Here is a 23421-nt window from a genome sequence, read left to right on the forward strand (position 1 = left end):
CCAGCCGCAGGATTCCGGCATGCTACCAGTGGAGTGAGGGGTTCCGAAAGGAGCTACAAGGCCATGTCAGTTGGATCACTGCTGCCTGCAACATAGCTGTGAGCGCCCGATCTCTAGATGTGAGCGGCCCGAAGGGCCGCGAACTTCTAGTACTATTAATTACTTACAGATTAATGTGCTGTGGATAATTATCATTTCACTTAAGTTTAAGATGGGAAAATAATGATATAAAACTTACCTTCAATGCACACTTCTCTCCATTGTCTTTCCGGAATATTTCCAAGACCTTGCCGTTTATTCCCATGCCGAGGACCTGACTCGTCACTTTGTAATCGTCCGTGATCGCGTTCTTCTTGATCAGCAGCGGGTTGTGGGGCTTGGCGAAGAACACGGGGAAACAGGGGCCCTGTTGCTGGTTGTTGAGGTTCGTTGTGGGCCCCTGCGGACCCCCCTGCTGCTGCTGCTGTAGGGGTCCCTGGAAGCCGGGGAACGCCGCCTGGTTCTGGTTCGGGACGTTGGACAACATGGTGGTGGTGGCCCGGCCCCCGGAGTTTTAAGAGAGAAGTTGTCAAATAAAACCCGGTGAATTTATAATAGGAGTCCAAACGACAAACTCCCCCGTCGTCTTCCTTTAGAAAGAAAAGTACCAACTTTTAGTTGAAAGGCTAGCTAGGCTAGGCTAGCTTCTTTGAGAGCCCAGACTCATGTTGTAATGTCCTGGCATGGAACGGAACGTCCGTCCTGCTAGCCTAACCCACTGCTGTTAGCATGGACCCGGTCCGTACAACGAGACTAGACAGTAGACACCACTTTACTTTCTGCTTGACAACAACGGCCCGATGTCTTTCTTTTAACTTTTACTGTTACAGTTGCGGTTCTAGGACAAGTTATGAAGTGTCAAACAAACTCTGTCTCTGTCTGCGACTTGAAGCTGCTTTCTAAGAACGTGTAACTCTAACTGATGTCATTTAGCTGTTGGTTGTCCTCCGCCTCCTCCCGTGTCTTTCTGGACAAACTTCACGTCGCTATCATCGCCACCTGCGCTTCTTTTACAGCGGCGCAGTAGGAGGGTCCCCGGCTGTTACACCGATATCAGTGACTTGTTGGAAAATGTTGGGACTCCAGGGGGCGCTGATGGCCCATCCGCGAGCAAAACGATTAAATCTAGATGTTTGATTACTTTATTGATATTATTACGGTGTCTGGTCTTAGCCCTTGGTCGTTGTAGCAACAACAGCATATGAATGTTTCATAATGAAAATACAAGTTATACCTCTCTCTCCATAATATACACGCACAGAAATGTAATTAAAAACACTGAAAACTAAATGACATGGGAATTATAGAAAATATGAATACTGTATTCATGGGTTGCATTTGTAGTCCTAAACCGGCCATATTGAGGACCAACACAGGTGTTTGTTCGATTGGCATAGAACCAATGTTCTATGTTAATCAAAACACCTGTGTTGGTCCTCAAAATGGCTGGTGTAGGACTACAAATCCAACCCATGAATATGCCTGTCTACAGACTGCACTCAAACATGAATGATTAACATTGAGTGAAGTTTTGAGGTTCAATAAGCACCAAAATAATTTTGAACTGGGGACCCACCCACCCTGATATGCACTTGGAATTTAAGATGAGGCAGTGTTGTTTGACTCGGTTCAACAGGTAAATGGTTAAAATAGATACATTTTCACTATTCACTTCTTCCCAAAAACAAGCTCACATGCTGTGAAAACAGCATGAAATGTTTTTGAAAATGTTGCCAATATTTGACCAGCTTTGATTTTTATCAAGGTATTGAGTCCTTTAACGGTCACTTTACTGTCATCCAGGGACCTCCCCCAACACTGAGGGACCATGCTATGAAATAGGAACAAAAGTGTTGTTTTCACAACCACTTCAGCATGACTTGCAATCTGTGGTGTGCTAGCCGAAGAACATCACTTTTTACAAACATAGAAATTATCATTCACAGGAAGGACACCAACGGTTTTGTACGAGACTTTTATTACAAATACATATCGATATCGACTCCAGTTGTGATAAAACTTTCAAAGGAGAAAATTACTCTCAAATCAATTACTAACAAAGCGGGACTTCTAGCCTTCTTCACTCAAGCTCATTTGTACAAGAATATTGAAACCTTTTTTCCTTCTTCTCTCCTGTGGATGGGGGCCATCTGTAATTTATTTTTAAGTTTTGGTTTTGTGATTTGTTGAACAGTTGAAGCTAATCAATATATGACAAGCAACCAGGGAACCGGGTTCTGTAAAACTGTTGACAGTCAATATAATGTAACATCTTGCTTAAAATTGGCAGTACAAAAATATGTTATTACAACAAAAATTGTTTCCTACTGTGCATAATAAATCTCAATGTTTTCCTGCAACATCTGATGGGACTTCTTTATTTTGAGTGGGCCAACACATTGTGATTAAGAGACCTCATACCAAAAAAAGATGACAATTAAAATGCTTTATTTGCACAGAGATTTCTCTTTTTTTTTTTATAAACCGATTCCATAAAAAGAAAAGAAAACTGCTTTAGGAACAATTCAGGGCCTTCCTTTTCACTCAATGTAACTGCATCAATAAATCATAAACAAAACAATATAAAACAAACTAATGAGTGTGGTTAAGGCAGCTACTGAAGCAACCTGTGTGCAATCATGTTTTTCAAAGGGTATGGAGAATTCCTATGAATTGGTCTTTCTGTGTGGTACCTGGACAACCCCCCCACCCCCCCAAATAAAACAAAAAACAAAACTGAAATACAATTTAGAACCTGCCTAAAGTCTTTGTAGTACAGGAGCAACTGATAATTACTTCACAGCCACTGTTCAAGGTTTCAATGTAGGAAAACAAATGTATGTACATTCATCTACTATCTCCGGTACCTGGCCCAGGTACGACCACCTACGATCGGCGCGCCGGCATTAAAAGCTGCTTTGCCGTTACTGAATCGGGGAAAAGGTTGTGGTACGTTGGCAGGGGAACGTAGGCAGCAGTAATCATTTTCCCTAAAAGAGAGAGAAGAATTATCTCATTAGATGCCATAATAACCTGCTCACATTGCATAATCTAACATACAAATTAATATTTTAACCCCTTGAACTTTGTAAACGAATACTTGGTTGACCAGTTTCAGCTCCATACTTACTTGACCCGTTGTAAGTTTTTCCCCTCTACACCAATTTATTTTTGCCGAAAATACCCACAGCTCTACCAAGCTCTCAGCGTGCTGCGGTGAGCCGAGAGCTTCTAGATCTGCCATTTCTGGTGAATTCCCCCCCACACCCGTGTTCCAAATAGTTAAGACTGAAGGTAAATATGTTTTATGTCATCAGATTAAAGAATACATACCTGCAAACCAGCGACCATGAAGTGCATTTACAGCAGCCATCGCTGTTGGTATTGAGGGACATTTCACATATACATTCCCCTGTGCGAGAAAGAAAAGAAATAGGAATGAAATTAGCATTGTAACTTGAGTAAAATTGCTAAGCATGCTTCTGGGAGTCATGCGAGAGGTAATTAGTCCTCGACTCACTTGAGCAGAGTTCCTGTCCACATAAACGTGAACTATTCCGCCGTGTTTGTTGCATTCCTCAATGACATCATCTTTGATGTCAGTATCCCAGCCAGATTGATTTTCTCTGGAAAACACAAATAATATGTTTATTAGTATGCGGCTTCACAATCACAGAAAAAAATAAGGTATTTAAAAAGGGGGTAGTGTTTACTGTTTACATGAATCAAGATTTGTCCTTATTCTGGGGCGAAATGTTGCCAAAAAAATTGCTTATGTAAAAGCCAGTCCACAACAAAGCAACCATTATCCCCAATGGCAGTTGCAAGAAGTGTGGACTGACCGTAATCTGTTTTGTTGCAAGGAGTTGCGAATAGTTAGATTGGTGCGGTCTGGCCTTATAAACTCGCTGCCACCCACTGAGTTTGCAAATTGGCTAAGTTCCAGAAATTCAAAGAGATTTGGTAGAGGGAAATAATGGAGGATCAAGTGGAATATACTTAGTTGAAGTGCTGTAAAAGTATGAAGCCATTTCACCATTTCTTTTGTGATGCAATGGTATGGCTTGAACCTAATGTGATGTCGCATAAGTGTTAAGCACAAGTAGTGAAAACATCCAATCTACATCTACAAGCTCACAATGCGTTGCATCGCAACATTATGCTAAACACAACCCCTAGCCGGCCACATTATACTGTTTGGAGGTGTGGGGCAATGGAAACCAAACCACATTTGCATCATTGGATCCCTGCTGATCCAGCAGTTGATTTCCACAGATGGGAGCTAGAAACACTGATAAATGACTGGTCTTGGTATCCAGTTTTTTCTTGGGACATCCAACTCTATTCCACATTAACATTTTTCAGTGATCTATGGCTTTCCAAGAATCGGTGATCTAGACCGAAAGGCGGGATCAGACCAAAAAGGTGTGTGATTGGGTTGGGCGGTACTTACGAGGATGTTGGGTTGAACATGTTGGACAGCTGCAGACAGTGTGTTGCCAGAGGCTGAGCTGGCAGGTTCATGGCTTGGACAGGGGATGGAGCAGCTTGAGAGTTAATAATCGCATCATTAGTTGAATTGTATCCCACCACAAGGTGCTCTATAAATAATCCTCGTCAGTTGAGAACATTAAAACAAGCTACTGAATAAACACTAAATCAAAAAAATAAAGTGATTTTGCCCATCTAACCTGCTGCAGTTGTCATGGCTCCAAATGGAATGGAGCCACTCATCTGTAGAGCCTGTTGGGCCGCTGGGGGGATCTTCAATCCAGTTCCTACAGAGAGACCAATGTTTTATATTAAAGTTCCAACAAATGTATCTCACTCAGTTGCCAAAAAAAACTTTTTCTTTTCTTCGTTTTAAAGCTTCTTCTGACTGGAACAATCTATCTGCCTGTTCATATTCGGTCAATAACATCTCTTCAACCGTTTAAACTGTGCTGTACTCTCACCGTGAGATTACTTGTTCATGCTTTCACTATTTAACAGTATAATCTACGTCAGTATGATCAATGACACAATGATGTGCTCAGTGTATTGTTGATGTGTTTTTGTTTTGCACCCTGGTTGATGTTTGAATTGTCCCATTTATTCAACATTTCCTTGTTGTGTTTAGTTTGTTTTTGTTCCGTTTTCTAAGTAATTTGTGGATGCGGATCTCCTTGAAAACGAGATGGTTCATCAAGGGGTTATTCCCAATAAATGTCAACATCCCCAGCTTTAAAAAATAGTCTCTATAAGCCAAACTCAAGAATACATCACACTGAAAAACCCAAGCTTTCAATTCTGTTTAGAAACTGGGACTATTCTAGAAACAAGAATACTAGAAACAAATTATTGTGTGCATTTCACTTCTCTGGAAGTGGTTGCTACAGCTTACTCTGTGATTATTCCTGTCTGTCTGTCAGACAGACTGACACATACCAGCACGCACCTTTGAAAGCTGTGACCATCATAATATAAAACTGTGTTGCTGATAGTTTGGTCTGCCGAGCTGACAACGCCGAACACAAAGTGTTCTACATTTTGGGGGGCGTATTTCACTAAAGAAAAAGATTGAGGCAAGTGCAAATTAAAAGCATGAAAATCCATGACTATAATGTGACATGTTATTAACACATAATTTGACAAAACATCTCTAAGTCCACGGCATTACGTTTAGGGCAGAGAGTTGCCCACAAGACAACGAAACAGCATCATCTACTGCCAGGGCAGGAGATTACACCGAATGTCAAGCTTAGTAAAGTTGTGCATACGTTTAGCTCACAACGCATTCCAACGCAGTAAGTTGTGAGCATATAGATCGGCTATTTTTGGCAAAGACAAAGGCGGTCCAAATACAGAGAGCAGAATCAGGGGGGAAAAATCTAGTCTAGTGTGTTTAAGTGGTTAACTAAAAGAAAATATCAACGGTGAAAACATTTTCAGACTTTTTTGTAATGGTTCAATAAAAAAAGAAAGTTTGGTAAAATGGGTTACTTTCATTGACTAAATGAAAGTTGTGCCAATAATAACTCACCCTCTGCCAGCCTGGCCATGAGCTGCAGGCGTCCCGTGGTGCCCAGGTCGATGCCAGTCCTCTCCAGCTCGTCGTTGTCCAGGAAGGAGCTGGCGGTGGAGGCGTCGGTGCGCTCTGTAACATGACCCACCTTCATGGGCCGCCCCGCCAGCTCAAAGCCGTTCAGCTGCTCCAGGGCCTTCTTAGCACACTCTGCATCCGCAAACTACCAGAAGAAAAGTCAATATAAGTGATTAAACAACCCATTTAGGCCTGAACACATTATGGCACAATATTTTATGCTTTAAATATAAAACAAATAGCAGATCTACAAGCTCACAGCGCGGCACCCAGTGCCGCGCTGCGAGCTTGTAGATCTGCTATTTTTAAAAAATCGTGAAAATTAGAATTTTGACCCGATTCTATAAGTGTCTTTTGAATCCTTCTAAGATTTTTGGAAGCAATCTGGCCAGCCATCGTCAAAGAAAAGGTACTTTTCACTTAACTGGAGCTCAGTTAGTCTGTTCTTGAGAGACTACTATGTCAGTGGTGCTCAAACCTTTTCATGTGAAGGAGCCCCAACATGATATTTATTTGGCCACGGACCCCCATTTCAAAATATCTAGTTCCAGGGACCACCCAGAAGCAAAATTTGAGTTACAAACGTTCGCTTTGAAAATACATATATTCAAAGATTTTCATACATTCACGACTTTTTCAAAAATAGCAGATCTACAAGCTCGCAGTGCGGCACTCGGTGCCGCGCTGTGAGCTTGTATATCTGCTATTTTTCACTGGTTAAAGCATTCAATAATTCGAGGCCTAAATGGGTTAAGTGGCAATGACGAAGGAAACAATCCTACCCTTAGCCGTTACTTTCAATTTCAGGATTCAAAATAAAAAGACGGCAACAAGTAGAAGATCTACAAACTCAAAAAGTATCAAAAGATCTGCAATCTGCAATGTGGTGCGAAGCAATGCGTTTCGAGCTTGCAGATCTGCTATTTTTGATACATTTGTTTGACACAGGGCATTCATTTTTATGAAAAAACAAAAGGTTAGAATATGTAGAGTTGTGGTTTCTGCCCAACAGCGACATTAAATATTTATATAAAATCTATCTTTAACACAACAGTGTAGAGCAGACAGTAAACACACATACCGATATGAAGCCGTATCCTTTGGATCGTCCAGTTTCACTGTCCATCATCAACTGGATGCCTTCAATCTGTTGAAGAAACAAAATCAATTGATCAGAATCGGATCGGGAGCAAAGCAAACGTGATCAGGACATCCCTAATTTAGACCAAATCTCTTTGAATAAAACAGCCAATCTACGAGATCACAATGTCTTGGAGATCTGCCATTTCGCCCATTTTATCACCTGTTTATGACATGGCACACTAGATTTCACATATGAACACACTATGTTTAAATAATCTTAGCTGATCAGTGCCAGCGTTTTCTGGTGATTTTACAATGTTTTCTAATGGTGATCACGCACGGGCACGTGGATGCGTGTGCACCCTGCTCTGTTCTGCAGCACACTATAGGTGTAGTGGCTTAGAGTGAGGCGAAACATCTTTGCAACCCGACCGTGTAACTTCTCCCAGGCACCACTATGCACTGTGTGAATGGGGCGCATGGCACTGTGGAGCGCTAGAATGGAAGCTATGCTTGTTTTTTCGTCAGAAGAAGAATTGAATTGATTGATTGTTTTCTTTATAGACATATTAGCATAATCAAGCATACAAATATCCAAAAGGATGAACATAAGAAAGCTGGTAGGATTATTTCCATTATGGTTCTTTCCAAGATAATATAATACCGGAGGGAGGAGTCCGTTATGTACAATCTGAGCGATCGGATTGTACATAACGGCGATATTAATCAGACGGAGATCTCCGTTTTAGGCTCGAAGAGTGTTTTTTTTAATGAAAAAATGTGGTATTTGGTGCCTTGTTTCCTCACACCCACCTTTCCGAAGGGTTCAAAGATCCCCCGCAGCATGTCCTCTGTGATGTTGAAGTGCAGCGAGCCCACGTAGAGCCTCATGGGCCCCGCGCTGCCCTTCTGCAGGTTGTTGGCCATGGCTGCAGCCCTGTTCTTCTCTGCCTGCAAGAGTGGAAGCAAGAGAGTTGTCAGTACGTGCATGGATTACTGCAAGGGTTATTTTAGACTGAAAATGTTTATTTTTGTCCTATTATTACACACAAACATTCCTAAACAATTAACAAAATATGCAACATTATGTTTTAGTAATATTGTTCCTGCTGTTCTAGAATAAAGCTTTAGCGTTTTTTTTTATACAAACATATGAAACATCCAACTACAATTTTACGAAGATGCTTCTGAACATATTGCTATGCTATTGCGATTTCCATAAGGCTAATCCAGTTTCTACTGTACCTACATCAGACAGGTTAGTAAAGTGATGATAATTGACAGGTGTGGGTGTAGATGTAAAGATGTAAATGTCCAACCATATACATACATGTACCTGGGAGGCCTGGACGATGATGGGGACCCCCAGGAGCCTCTGTCCAGTCAGACCGATGGCCAGCGGGACGGACGTGGCCTCCAGGAACTCAATGTACGCGATGCCCTTTGACCTCCTGGAGTTCCTGTCCGAGATCATCCTCACGTCTCTTACCTGGAGAAAGAAGCAGCGGAGGCAAAAATTAGACCTTTCAGAGCATAAATAAAGACTAGTCTGTTACAATTAGGACTTTTATTAAGACCTCTTAAGTTGCAATAGCAGTGGTGCTTAAACTGGAGGTGGGTTGTGGTTTGGCAGCCAAGGAGTGTGTGTGCAAAGTTTGGCATGGATAGGGGCAACGGTGGCAGAGATATGAGTAGGGCAAAAGTGTGACGGGACTGAGACTGACAGACAGACTGACAGACAGACTGACAGCCGGTAGAGGTTTTGATAGTAACTGCGACCTGACGCTTGCAATCATTTATAAATAAAAGAAAATCTGTATATCTGTTATTTTCAATGAAATGTATCGGTTCCATTAAGTATTGCAAGCCTAGAAGAGCTTCAAATAACAACATACCTTTCCCACGGCAGAGAAGAAATCCTCTAGGTCTCGTGGTCTGATTCTTGCAGCGAGCTGCATGCAGAAAACTGTGCGGGCATCTCTCTCCTCCGGTGTTAAATTGTCAATTGGTTGTCTGAAAGAAGCAACAGTATTACTACCAGAAAGTAGGCTATTTTCACCTAATGTTAGGGTTCAAATGATTAACACCCTGCTATATCAAACCCACTCCACTCCCACCCTTGCCGTGTTCAAAGCCTCCCTTAAAAAACACCTTTTCAGACTCTAAACTGAATAAACTGAATATTCAGACATTTATTACAGCTCCCAAAAACGACACGGAAATGCTTGTTCTCTCACCTTACGGGACTCTTGTCTTTTCTGAAGGGGCTTCTGGAACGTTTGCGGCTGGAAGTAGATTTGTTTCAAGTTAATACTAGAGATATTAAAGCATGAACATTCACACACAATATACGGTATTACCGTTTCCACACATTTCCCCCCGTAAATAAATTTACTTTTAAGGAGTAGTGAAAATACCAGATGTAAAACCTCACAGCGTGGCGCGAAGCTACACGCTGTGACATCTTGTACATCTGCTATTGTCACTAGTTTGGGTCCTGGCGTCTTGAGCTAAAAGGTTTGGGAAGACTTCCCTAGACTTAGCAATTTGCTATTGCTACGGTTCCTTCAGAATATGGATGCTGGGCTTCAAGTGGTTAAGGGTTATAGGACAACTTTGTTTTTTGTACAACAAGGGTTCATATTTTAGATTGTAATTAAAGAAAAGAAGAGTGTTAAAATGTTTTCATTTAATGCTTTCTGTTATTTTAACGATTTTAGTATTTTCATTTCAGTGGGTACATTTTCAGCATGCAAGTGGTTAAATAGGTCTTTTTAGACACAATAAGCCGGCAGTTTCTTTGTTACTATTTACACCAGCCCCAATAAGTCACATCTGCCCATGAAAGATTGCAGTGCTTATTGTATCTAAAGACAAATTAAGCCACTTGCATGCATGCCCCCAACCTGGGGGCATGCATGCAAATCAAAATTGTTAAAATCACTAAAACGATAGAAAGAAGTAAATGAAAACATTTAACACTCATATTTCCTTTTCTCTAATGACTATCGAAAATATGAGCCGTTGTTGTAAAAAAAGACAAAGTTGTCCTTTAAATGATCATTACTACAGGTTAAATAATCATTACTACATGTGATAGGCTGATGGTGTTTAAAGGCCAACATACAAGGGGCTCCTGCGTGCTTTGTAGCGCCCGGGGCGCTCCTTGCTACGGGAGCGGCTGCGAGGGCGTTCTTTGCTGTGACGTTCCTTTTCCTTGCTGTGGCGTTCTTTGCTGCGGCTCCGCTTTTTGTGCGGACTCTTGCTTCTCTTCCGGCTCTTCTTCCTGTCCCGGCTCCGGCTCCTTCTCTTGGTGGGGCTACGACTCCTACTCCGGCTCTTCTTTTTCCTGGAACAGCCATGCATTCCATGACAGCCGGTTACAAGAAGGAAACTGGGCTTCATTTATACTTGGCGCACGACACAGGCTAAAGGCCTATTTTAACCCAGTGTTTTTACCAATTGTTATGGGTCGTTGAGTAGGGATCCACCGATACAGGTTTTTTCAATATCGATCTGATACATGCATTTGGATATTTTGTGATACAGTAGGCTACATAGCAAGCATTCAAAATAAATGCATCACCTTTCAATTAAAGCCATTTATTAACTGTAGGATAGGCTATAGTTAGGAGTGCAGTCAGTGCAACAGAGTGCAATTTGCCAAAACGTTTGGTTATGGGCTTACAATTGCGTGTTTATATTGCATATTTATAAGCCAGAGACTTTTTTTAGTACATTGTGACATTGTGTCCAATATCCGATATAACCAATATGAATTAATTAAGTCATATCGGGAACCGATACCCATAAGATATCAGTGCATCCCTAGTCGTGAGTAAATACCCCTTTATTTTTTTGTTTCATACATTTTGGGCCCCATTTGTGTCCATGCCTTACCACTTATCCCTAAACTCTTTTGCCATTTTTTTTGTGTTTTCAATTGATTGAATATGTGATTACACATTGTTCTACAAATAAACACACAGCCTTCCGGCTAATGCATCCTCTCCCCACATGCAAACAAAACAAGCACAAGAATATAAATAAAGTAAAAGACAACCAGACTCACTTCTTGCTGCGCTCCTCGTGTCCGTTTGCATGAGAGGACTTGATGTCATCCTAAGCAAGGTTGATAGAAGAACATCATGAGGACGGAGGTGAAACATTTCAAGTCGTGATGGTAAAGGGGGGCAGGGGGGGGTGGGACAAGAGAAAATGCACAATACATTACAATTAATACTCAATTCACACAAATACTGTCCCCAGCCCCTTCCCCCTAGAATCCCTTCCTACCCCAAGTCTCAAGTAATATTACACTACATTGTGGACTAACTCAATGCTACCAAACAAAAGTCATCATGGTTTAACGGGAGAGCATCCCAACATTAGCACACTTCAGTTTTAAGCTTTAATCATTATATGGCCACCTTTCCACCCCCCCTTTTCCCCGGCTTCTAAAAGGTCGTACCAATACCACTATCTGTGCCTATAAGCCCCCGTGAGGCCACACACATTGGGGCCCACGGGCCACTAAAAGAGATCCTGTGGGGTTGACGTTCAATCCAGTGCATGATCTTCACCCATTTTCGTTCTTGGACTGTAAGGGCTTCGATGCCACCTCTGTCACACATCTCGCCCTGAAGCAAACAGGGATTCACACTGCTTAGTAAGGTCGACTCCCAAAATTGGAAAAGAAATGTAAAAAAAAAAAAAAAAAGGAAAAGAAAAGAATCCACTAGTTCAGCCACTTTTTTTCTATTTTTTTTCTATTTTGGTGTCTGTTGTCAAAGTGAATTTATGTTATCAATGTAGGCATTTCATTCAAACAGGAAGTGATGTAACCTGACTTGCGCCCGATGGTGGCAGTAGTGCGTAGGCTACCGCCCTACTTTACCATCTGGGATCTCTCGGGCAGACCCGATGTAAGGGGCGGGCCATTTTTTCAAATTCTTTATCAGGTGATTGGATGTGGCCTTCTCTCTATCACAGTCTGGGAGTGCCAACTCAAACCACTCATATTGGCCTGTCTGCATCCACGTGGTCTGCAATCAGACTCTATTGGCTCAGAGCCGCTCAGAGCCCGCCCGTAGCTGCCGCTGATTCGTCCGGCCCGGGGCTTTACGAGCGTTATCAACTCCCCCCGAGAGATCTCAGATGGTAAAGTAGGGTGGTAGCCTACGCACTACTGCCACCATCAGGCGCAAGTCAGGTTAGAAGTGATGTGCTTACGGCAAAGAAAATCTTAACTTTACAATAAGATGGAAGCTGAACAGTAACCAGGTGCTATATATAAATGTCTCTTGGTGTTCATGTAGCATGCAAAGTCAAGATGCCGATTTCTAACAAGTCTGACAGCAATTATAGTCGACTAAGGCAAAGAGGCAGTATTCATATTTCAGAGCCAAAACAAAGCATTATTATCCATTCACCTTTACGTGGCTTAGATTTCTGACATTGCTCTCTTGTCCGCATGATGAAGCTACAATTGCTGTCAGTACACTTTGATGCAAGATATTCCTTCATGTTAATTACATGGTGGTAGTTTTAAAACTACTGCAGTGTGATACATACAACATTTAATGTGGTTTAAAGACAGTAGAGACAGGGGAATTATGTCATTCAAATGTGTTTTTGATAAGACAAAAGAGCAATGTGATGCAGGCTACACATACAATGTGTCACTTAAAAGTGAAAATGTCATTCACTGACCAGGCTGATGGAGCCAAGTGATAATGGACTAACCTAACAACAGTGCGCAGGGCTGGGCTTTCAAATTCATATCACTATCATGTCACACTTTTGCCTGATTACATTAACAATATATAGTATACATACCAATTACGGTATGTGAAATAGTAGCAGATCTACAAGCTCACAACACAGCGTGCTTTCAACGTGTTGTGAGCTTGTAGATTGGCCAGTCTCACTCATTTTGTATGCCACCAGTGTGCAACAAAGTACAATACAATAATAAATAAATTGTATTTATAATGCACATTTGAAACAAGTCTCAAAGTGTTAAATTGGATAAAATCAGACTAATAGGCTGCCGATTATTTAAAAAATCGATTCAAATGTTTCATGTCAATTTGTTGATATACAAGAAAATAAATTATCAACAACAAAAAAGTAAATGATTTGGTTATTTCAGTGGTTCTCAAAGTGGATTCAAGGGACTCTATGGGTTCCTTTAAGGGGGTCTAAATTGACCCATACAAGTCTGTAACTCTGACAGTGTACAAATGAAACAAAATGAACCCTAACAGTTCCATTTGTACACTGTCAAGTTAAGGGGAAACCTTGACATTTAGAAGTTTGAGAAACACTGGGTTATTAGATCTAAATATCGGTTTTCTATACATTTATGGTTAATTGCCCAGCCCTAACAGTGCGCCCTTTTTTTAAATGGCGGTGCTATGCACATTTATACATGTGAATACTGCCTCCTTTGCAAGAGAGGTACAATGCGCTCTTCAATCATCCATTGGCATTCACCTTGTTGCAACTTAAATAGGTGATTGTAATGTTTCTAAAAAAACTTGAGCCTCTTTTTTTTAGCCCTAGCAGGGGAACCACAGTACATCAACACATTGCGCAATAACTACCTTACTTTTTTTCACAGTTCACACTGGAATCAAAGGTGAATTCATGGTAGTAGAGGTGAGATATCATTAGGCAAGTCTATAAAAAGAGATAGATGGGGATTTATTCATAATTCTGTATAATTGCGTTTGAAAGAGTCAACACACTTACTAACACCACATCATTGAATGCACTATTGTTTCGGTAAAGGAAAAACTATCATAGCAAGAAGAAGTAGTACAAAAAGGTCTCAACTTTGTTTTTCTTTGTTTGTCTAACAGGTTAACAGTGAAGCAAGGCCTGATCAGTGTAACCGGCAACCCACCTTGTGATATGGAGCCTCCAGCATTGCCTCGATGTCTAAATCCTCGTTCATTTTGTCCTGTGAGGAAAACACAAAAATAAAACACATGTATCATCAGATCACATTTAATACTTAACCACTTGAACCCCGAGTCTTGACCAGTGGTCCTCAACCTTTCAGGCCATACGACCCCCCACAAGCAGTTTAAAATGAGTAATTCGCTTTAGCTTGACTTTGTGCCACAGATACATAGTGAAATAAATAGCCGATCTGTGTTTTATCAAGTCCTGATTCACACAGCCATTTACCATGATATTTTAGAGCACTTTGTGCTTCCGTAGTATACGTTGACAAGCTTTATGGAGATGCTGATTTCCATTCTCAGCAGAACATGGTACCTGCCCAATAGTACCAAAACTACTAGTAACTGGTGTACTGACCATGGCATTACGGTGCTTGACTGGTATAACTGGCCTGACCTGAACCCCGGCCATGGATGATCTGTGTTGTGTTGCCAAGAGGAAGATGTGACACCACACCTAACCACACAGATGAGCTTAAGGCCTCTATCAAAGCAACCATAACACCTCAGCACTCAGCAGCACCACAGGCTGATCACCTTCATGTCTCATTGATGATATTTGAGTGCATAAATTAACATACTTTTCAGATGGTTGACACTTCTGTATTATAAATTCTTCTTTTAATATATATTTTAATATATGAATATTTGGATGTGGATTTTCATGAGCTGTAGTGTATGCCATAAAAACATCCAAAACAAAAGCTTTTGAATATTTCACTGCATGCACAATAAATCTAGAATATATGTTTTGACTGATCTATAATAATTCCACATAGGTTTGGTGAGGAGTGTGAATCACATTGAGTGACAGAAGCAGTCTGGTGTCTCTATTTATTAAAACCCTGGCTCAAATGTGTTAATGTTATAACAAATAACTAAAACATACCTACATAGTAATTATAATGATATATCCATCCAAAATGTGTCATATTATTGGGCTTGTTTTTGGAGATGGGTTGGCTTATTTCTCTCATGAGTCGAGCAACGCTACTCGTACTCAGTAGTAAACAAATGGACCCGAGTGGTTTTGTACTTGGTCTGTTTCCCCATCTACAGCACTGAATCTTTTCACCAAAAATAGCTGATCATTCAACAAGTTATAACATGCCGTAAGCTTGTAGATCTGCGATGTCTGGCAAATAGACAGCCTGAGCAGTGAGCCTACGTTTAAAGCACGGCCGACTCAGTGTTTCTATCCCTGGGGGGCACATACTCACATAGCTCTCTCTCTCTCTCTCTGCAAAATGTAACCAAATTTAACTCGCCGAGGGCACACAAATCATGTAACCACAAATGGTTACATGACACGTGTACCCTACGAGATAAATCGAGAGGATCTACTGTACATAATGTAACCTGTGCGCGTACAGGACAGCACACTATGGTTAAGCATGTCTGGCTCTCAAAACAACATTGGATCCATCATCCATTTGACCACAGGGTCGCTGCGTGGGGCCTGTTCCCCCTCTGAGACCTCGATGCATAACATCATCATGTCCCCACAACAACTTGTTTTTATAGTTCACGTTATTCATATAAATCAGACATCTTTAAAGCCATCTGACCTGGCTTGAATAAGATCTTAATCTGCACAATGTGCGATGCAACGTGTAAAGTTACACCGCTTTAGTTACCATCAATAAACAAACAAAACACACACGGAAGGAACCTCCACTGGAGTCCAGAGTCTCCAGAACAAACATTGTCGACATTATAAACACAGCTGGAGCTGCGACTGAACCCTTTTACGTTTTAACATGTATTCATGTCCCAGCTAGGCCAGTTAAATGTAGCTATAGGTCACTAATAACCAGCTATAATTACAGTAGAGGCGTCGTGGTGGCTGATATATTAGCCAGAATTAGCACTAGCGTTCTAAAATAGCCACTGATGCTAGCTCAGCTACAAATGGAGCCTGACTGCTGTAGCCTTTTCCGGTTAGCTTTTTAGCTTAGCCGCACCAGCAGTTAGGTAAGGTAAGCTTTAAAAACGCCACTCACCTGTTAGAAAACGACAAATGAGTCAAAAAACCCAATATTCTCCTCGAGGTGGCTCGTCTCGCTGTCCTCCTGTCGACTCGTCGTGTATTTTCCAGTGTAAAATGTTTGTTTTTTACGCGTCACATGCTACTACTAGCCTCCCGTGAGCGTGCTGCTGCTCCTCTGTTTTTGGCTTGGGCTTCGAGAATCGAAATGGCGCTTCTCCACGCGAGAAAGGACGAGACCTTGGTTTTCTCGCACATTTGCATTGGCGGAGATTTATCGCCACCTAGCGGCAACGACTAGAAACTAATGCCTATCAAACTTTATTTGATGGGCATTTTTTGTTTTGCATTAGAAATGTTTTTTGCATTTGCATTGCCTTATCACAATAGAACATAATTATCCTGGTAGGGTAATACTGTTATTGACAAAGCCTTTACCTCCATATAACGTACGTTGTTTGTATTTTTAGTTGTGATATATAGTCATTCTCAAAGCTGGTAGTAGGCTACTCAAACTTTTGATTGATTGATTGAAGACTTTATAAGAAGTTTGCATAGAAAAAGGTACAGTTTCATGACGGTACAGGGGTCCTTGAAACTTTCAAATTTCAAGGACCCCATAACTCTGAAGCACTACTAGCCTATGGTATCTCAGGGTGACTGTTGTTACATCATGATTATAGGAAGTAGGAACAATAACAGTTTTAACAACTATACAAATTAATAATCGACTGATTTTCCAAAATGGCAGATCTAGGCTACAAGCAGCACACGTCACCTCAAGAAGCCACTACAAGCCACAACACATGGCATGAGAGCTTGTAGTTTGCCTATTTTTGTTATTTTGCTATTATATCAATTCATGTATAGGCCTATCCACGAGTTTCCAACGCCCCATAGTGCATTGCGCAGACGCTGTACCGAGCTTCCGGCACCGCAGCCGAGTGTGATTTACAAGCTCACAACAGGCTGCATCTGCGACATGGCGTGAGCTTGTATGTCTGCTGTTAAACCGGAAGTGTGGTCCAAACAGCTCCAAATAATCTCCAGTAAACTGCTGCGGAAACAGGTGGATAGGCCTATATGTTTCAAATTGCATACCACCGAGCGACAGGTGCTCACTTCACATGGTATCAAACATGACACACGAGCTCATATGGACACACTGTAGGGACATAGATAGGACTTACACACAAAGCCAGACATAGGAGCGGTTAGCACTGCTCAAAAAATTATATTTTTTTAAATGTGCTTGTCATTTATTTGATGAATCAAAGTAGAGTAATCGTTAAGAAAATACTGGATAGTTAGAGATTATTCTCAAGTAAACAAACAAAACCGTGTTCAGTATCTGTGTGTTTCCGTGACTCTGGAAAGTTGTGCTGTCCCACCATTATAAAACTTCACACATGTACATCACATAAAAAATATATAATTTTAATTCAAAAGGGCAATATAAAAGCAGATTGTGTAAAGGGAGGGAGGGAGGGGTGTTCTCAGCCAGGGAGTGGGACAGTACAGTATTTTGAAGTGGTGCTGGTCTGGAAGTATTTGCAAACACAGAGAGGTGGACATGACAAGGGGAGAGAGGAGGAAGAGGACCAACTGTGTGGTTGTAAGGCTGTACCGGTGTGGAGTTGAGGTTCCACAGACATACAGTAGCCTACGGCTGGTTATTTCTATAGCACGGGCCTGGCAACTTCAGGGTGGGCACTTTTTTTTCCTTTTCTTTTCTGTAATTATTGTTTTTTTGGGGGGGTTAAAACAAGTGCGGGCGCCAGCAGCAATGAACACTAATTAATAGGTTAATACAAAGCATTGAGTTCCCAACAACACATTTCCAAATATAAACTAACACTCCCCCTCCAAACACACATGCAGTAGCCGACTGCTGCTAGTGTAAAAGATGCATCATCATTATCAGTTCCATTTTCCATTTTTACTAGTAAATCATTTTACCAAAAATAAAATGAAATACAATGAAGTATGGAAATGTTTCCAATAATCATTATCAGTTATTGGCCAAAATCGATGGGTGGGCCAGCTTTCTACATGGCCCCTGATGTAAAGTGCTTTGGATAAAAAGTGCTATATAAATGCAACATTTACCATTTACCATGACATTTCTCTTTTTTGGGGGAGGGGTCACATCTGGGTGAAGCTGAAACTGAATTTCACCCGCAGGGATTATAAAGTCTACAAAATCAAATCCAAAAATTCAAATCCCAGTTTCAGCTCCAGCCCTGGCCCCCGCCCTGTCCCGACCTTATCCCTGCCCCAGTTTCGGGGCCCATTCACTGGCCCTTGTTGATCCTGACTCAGTTTCGCCTCCCCCAGCCCCAATCTTGGCCCCTGCCCCTTTTTTCATCCCCCACTTCTACCAATACTAGAGGCCCTCGGAGTAAGAGAGCAAACCACGTCACCTGAAAGAATTTGTGTTTACGTTTATTTATTATGGATGGACTGAGAAGTCACTGTATGGTAGTGTTTTGTTGTTTTTGCCATGTTATGGCACACAGTAGAGGTTACTGAGGTTCCTGTTTTAGTGAGGGGGCAAACATCATCAGAGGTCAAAGGTCATAGTCAGGGCTTCAACAAACCTGCAAATGTGAGTAAAATACAAATTGATATGCAATGCAAACACAGAGCAATGTCTTGATCTGAAACGCAGCAATTATATCTTATGCACTCAATAAAAGCTCAGTAGTGGGTATAAGACAGACAGACAGACAGACAGACCTGTGACAACATTGTGATAGCACTGTATTACTTCAGACTCTAAAGTAATACAGTGCCATCGCAATGTTATCAATAAATATAGCACTCAAAAAGTTGATTAGATCATTACTTGACTTGGGGCTCAATGAAGGCTTAGTTTATCATATCTAAACCATCATCAAATCAAAAGGTAAAATACATTATTCATGTTAAAGAAGGCACATATACATACAGTATCACTCAACAGCATATTAATGCTGACACTGATGGATCAGTTAGTAGCAGAATCCTCTGTTGCGATTGTGCTTTTGAAATTAACCGGTGAATCATAGTCGGGCGGAACGTTGAAAAACAGCTCGTCGTCAAAGCACAGTTCATCTGACGGTGACGCCAGATAGGGCAGCTTCAACACCAAGCCTGTGAAGACGCCTCCCAGCGCCGATATAGCTATGGTAGACAACACGGCCGCTAGCTGGTAGAGAGCCTGCTCCCGCGCGGTCCTCCCCAAGCCTGCCTGCAGGCCAGGAATCAGCTTCTGCAGCTCCAGCAGCTTGGGGTCCCCCGCTACGGGCGCCCTGTGGGTGAAGATCACGTACATGCTGGGGCCGTACACCTCCTCCGAGGCCGCCAGGATGGCGCATATCCCTGCGGCGCACGATATGAGCCCAGTGAGGCCGTGCAGGTTGTGTATCCCGCACTGGTCCTGGATCCGGAGGCGCCGGGCCAGGAAGGGGCTCAGGTACTTGTATCCCAGCATGCAGGCGGTGCTGCCCAGCATGCCCAGCGCGTACGCCCCCGCCGGCGAGATCATCATGTCCACGGAGGCGCCCACCGTCACGCCGCCCGCCAGCGTCACGTTCTGCACGTCCGCCATGGTGAGCTTGCCGTTGCGGCTCAGCATGGCGGAGAGGGCGAAGGCGGTGAGCGTGGACGAGCTGAGGCCGATGAAGGTGTGCAGGATGGCGCGGTGCTGGTCGTCGCCCTTCAGCGCCAGCGCCGAGTTGAAGGAGGGCCAGAAGACCCACAGGAACAGGGTGCCCATCACGGACAGCATGTCCGACTGGTAGCTGGTGCGCTCCTTGGCGTGGCCCTGGCTCAGGCCGGGCCGGTACAGCACGAACGTGACGCCCAGGCCGAAGTAGCAGGCGAACAGGTGGATCAGGATGGAGCCTCCGGCGTCGTTGATCCTCAGGTACTTCAGCACGGCCCACTCCGTGGCCGCGAAGACGGGCACCTGGTGTACAAGATACACTGCACTAAGTTACCCATGTACCTGACAAAATACTTCCAAAATGTCAAGGATGTCCACAATTATACCAGAGGCAGCTCCACAGATCATGTTCAACCCAGATTCGGCTCAAACAAAGGGTCAAATTCGCTCTCGTGCTATACCTCTAAAATGTGGAACGCCCTACCGAAGGCCTTAAAGGAGTATAAATCCCTAACTTCCTTTAAAACCACTATGAAAAGCCATTTACAGGCGGCTGCTACTCAAAACTGGTAACAGTAAACTTAGCCTAACCTTACCTCCCCATGACCTTTCTATTGTAAATACCATTGTTTTACGACTGTACGGCTGTTTTTCTTTCTTCCTTTTCCTGCATATTACTGTGTTTTATCTGTTTGTCATTCAGTGTTATATGGGTTAAAGAAAAGGAACTCAATTTAAATACGCCTTAAGCTTTCCTGACTGTATACCTTTAGTTGTACCAGTGAACTGTACTGTCATGAAACTGTACCTTTTCCCATGCAAACCTCTAATAAATTCTCAAATAAAATCAATCAATCAATCAATCAAACCTCCAGCAGAGCCATGACCAGCAGCTGCACAGGGCTGGTCTTCCCCAGCACGGCGCCGAAGGAGATCAGCACCACGGCGCAGGCGAACTCTGCGTTGATGAGGTTGACCACGCCCAGGTGGATCTTGCCGTCCTCCTGGCTGCGGAACTGGAGGTAGCCCTGCACCAGGACGGCCCACTGGGTGGCAAACGTGGCCGTGAGGAAGTTGAACACCATCCCCCCGAAGCCGTAGAGGCGGAAGAAGGCCAGCAGGCACCCGAAGCCGATGAATATCATGACCTGTCACGTCAAGAGATGGGACGGTGAGAGTCGTTATTATCGCTTATAAAAACGCTTGCAATGATCGCATCGCAGAGATTTAAATTTATCGTGAAATCGTCCTACACCGTAGGATGAAATGGCTTTTGTTGAGCTGCAAATTCAGTACTACTTAACCCCTCTATATGCTCTATGCATAGCCGCCATAATGTAAAGAAATTGGGCCTCTTCCTTAGTTCCTTCACCGATGATTCTGCTCCATTTAGTGTACTGTAGCACAGACTTCTCAAACATTTTGATTTCAAGGACAAATGGAGCCAAAAGGACTCTTACGGGTTGCATGTGTACTCTCTCAGAGTTACAGACCCATAAGGGGCCATTTGGAAGCCCTCAAGGACACTTTGAGACCCACTAGTGTAGCCTACTAGCCTCATACCCGCCCTCTTCCGGAAACCCCGGATAACGGAGGTTGGTCGTTTACTAGGCTAGTAGCCTACTAGCAGAGTGTTTCCAGTGAGCCAATATGCACAACCCTGACTCTGAGCAGAATGGAACAGAGCCTTTGTTAGTATCATTGGCAACACCTGAGAAGGAAGCAAGGCAGGCAGGGGCCCAATTTCTTTATGGCTGCTGTGCATAGAGCCAATTGATAAAACTTATTTCACAAGTGTTATTTCACACAAATCGTTTCGCCATACTGCATCTACAATCTCACAAAGAGTTGAGCTTTGAGCTTATAGATCGGCTATTTTTTGGCAAATGTTCCCCCCAGAAGAGGGATGCCGGGCGCTCAAGTGGTTTGACGAAAGTGGCCTTTTAAGTTTCACGTATATTTGGATTATCGCGATAATATCGTCAATAGCAATGATTTTTGCCACAATAATCGTGACGTGTAGCTAATGTTCACATTGTCCCCCATGGCTACCTGTATGTCAACGAAGAAGGGGTAGTCTCTGTACACTGCATTGTCCATGGGGTTGGTCTCGTTGGTCTGGAGTTTGGCATCGGTGTGCTCGTCATACGTGACAAAGGCATAATAGAGGGTGAGAAAGAGCACCTCTGTGACGAGGACAAACGCAGGCAGCCTCACTCGGAGGCTGGTGGAATTCTGCTTCTTCATCCTGAGAGCTCTTGCAGAAAAACAAACCACATTGCCTCTTCTCTCTCTCCCCGTTTATGTTATCTCCGCTGAGTCCGCTCACAGATAAGAAAGGTCGAAGGCGTCTGGCTGAGCTCGATCCGTGAAGAGAAGAGCACTGCTACTTGTACTTTGGCCTATATTATAATCCATATACAAGCCTCAGTTCTGACTGAAGCAGGCCAAAGTAGTTCTGTCACCATAGGGCTATGTCACAACCTGAACCCAACGGCCATAAAATAATAATGTCACGCGAAAAAACAAAGGCTGTCAATACAGCTGACACAAGCATCACCTCTGCAGGTGACACAAGGCCACATTGTGTTAGGTTAGTATGCATATATACTCATAAGTTAACCACGATATAAACTCATATGCACGTTTTCACTGATGCAATATTACTCTAGGTAAGATTGTGTACATAGCACAATCTTGCAGAGTATGATTGCACCAGTGAAAACGTGCATAGGAGTTGTTAATGTACAGAATTTTCAACAAGTTTTCAGCATGAGAGCCATATAGCTGAGGTAGAAAGGCTACATTGTGTTATTAGTATGCTCGCGTGCACCTGTAGGCCGACTCATAACCAGAGTTTAAGCATGCACCGTCTTGCCCAACAAGGTGTAATATTGGGTCAGTGAAAACGTACATTATTTGAAATCATATTTTTCTTCTTTTTTTTTTATGGTGTGCACAAAACCCTCAGTGTTCACCATGAACTCTGAGAGAGTTTTGATTACCTACCAAGGGAATCAAAAAAGTCAACCAACTAATTCGTTTCTTGCAAAGGGTTGCCCCACTGATCAATATTAAATCTCGAAAGACACTAGGAGGTGCTCTTATTGGGCCCCTCATTGATTACGGAATCCTTGTCTTCTTGAAATGGGCCTGGTGTACAAGATTCACTACACCTCCAAGATACCCATGTACCTGGCAAACTACTTCTTAAAGGTCAAGGATGTTCACGATCACAACACTAGAGGCAGCTCCACTAATCATCATCAACGTAGATTTAACACTGAACAAGGCTCCAACTCGTTCTCCTGCTATACCATCAACATGTGGAACGCCCTTCCACAAGCCTTAAAGGAGAGCAAAAAACATGTTGTTACAGGAAAACCTAACTAAAGGACATGCTGGGTGTTCTCTGCTGGGGTGCTGGGGAACTAACTGAAGAACTAGCAAACACTCCTTTATATAGCCTGGCTCTAATCATCATCAAGCACAGTTGAAACAGGGAGGGGCATCCAGAGCAATCACAGGGATGCAGCACAGGTGCACCAGTATTAGTGAACCATTAGTAACAGTATTGTGAGGAGTGAGGAGTGTATATGTGCAGGCACAT

General features: G+C 42.7%; 3 protein-coding genes across 5 annotated transcripts in view; all 3 read right to left on the reverse strand.

Annotated features, from left to right (window-relative positions):
- The window catches only part of LOC308291345 (MAP kinase-activated protein kinase 2-like), a 37222-nt gene extending 36449 nt beyond the window's left edge, over positions 1 to 773 (reverse strand). Inside the window, exon 1 of the mRNA XM_080733336.1 lies at positions 239 to 773. Coding sequence (XP_080589462.1) covers positions 239 to 526 — 288 coding nt within the window. The 5' untranslated portion in view covers positions 527 to 773. The remainder of the gene's footprint in view (positions 1 to 238) is intronic.
- Positions 774 to 2775: 2002 nt separating this feature from the next.
- Positions 2776 to 16343, reverse strand: LOC308291957 (RNA-binding protein 39-like). Of its 3 annotated transcripts, none has more exons than XM_080734124.1 (15): positions 16179 to 16343; positions 14115 to 14171; positions 11277 to 11326; positions 10332 to 10553; positions 9442 to 9489; positions 9100 to 9217; positions 8541 to 8693; positions 8018 to 8155; positions 7203 to 7268; positions 6062 to 6266; positions 4731 to 4817; positions 4493 to 4586; positions 3560 to 3665; positions 3373 to 3451; positions 2776 to 3029 (listed from the first exon to the last, which is right to left on the reverse strand). In XM_080734124.1, the coding sequence occupies exons 2-15, from the start codon at positions 14163 to 14165 to the stop codon at positions 2926 to 2928; spliced, it is 1521 nt and encodes a 506-aa protein (XP_080590250.1). In that variant the 5' UTR covers positions 14166 to 14171; positions 16179 to 16343; the 3' UTR covers positions 2776 to 2925. The 3 variants fall into 3 exon arrangements, with proteins under 3 accessions (XP_080590250.1, XP_080590251.1, XP_080590249.1); XM_080734125.1 differs by having other exon boundaries at positions 4493 to 4565; positions 8535 to 8693; XM_080734123.1 differs by having other exon boundaries at positions 8535 to 8693.
- A 2808-nt stretch (positions 16344 to 19151) lies between these two features.
- LOC308291735 (ammonium transporter Rh type B-like) lies at positions 19152 to 22058 on the reverse strand (the record flags this gene model as incomplete). The annotated part of the gene is made up of 3 exons (XM_080733864.1): positions 19152 to 20114; positions 20681 to 20959; positions 21864 to 22058. 3 exons carry the CDS (start codon positions 22056 to 22058, stop codon positions 19152 to 19154), a joined length of 1437 nt encoding a protein of 478 aa, XP_080589990.1.
- Positions 22059 to 23421: the final 1363 nt, after the last annotated feature.

The sequence above is a fragment of the Nannobrachium achirus genome, assembly GCF_963921795.1.
Source record: "Nannobrachium achirus genome assembly, chromosome: 9".
NCBI classification, from domain to species: Eukaryota; Metazoa; Chordata; class Actinopteri; order Myctophiformes; family Myctophidae; genus Nannobrachium; species Nannobrachium achirus.

What these genes read in the sequence shown, in the direction of transcription:
- LOC308291957 (XM_080734123.1), bottom strand. Translation starts at nt 14,165, where the DNA reads ATGAACGAGGATTTAGACATCGAGGCAATGCTGGAGGCTCCATATCAC. An exon ending in TGGAGGCTCCATATCACAAG is followed by an intron (nt 11,327 to 14,114) that starts GTGGGTTGCCGG and finishes AACCTTGCTTAG; the next exon opens with GATGACATCAAGTCCTCTCA. An exon ending in ATGTTCAACCCAACATCCTC is followed by an intron (nt 3,666 to 4,492) that starts GTAAGTACCGCC and finishes TGTGTTTTCCAG; the next exon opens with AGAAAATCAATCTGGCTGGG.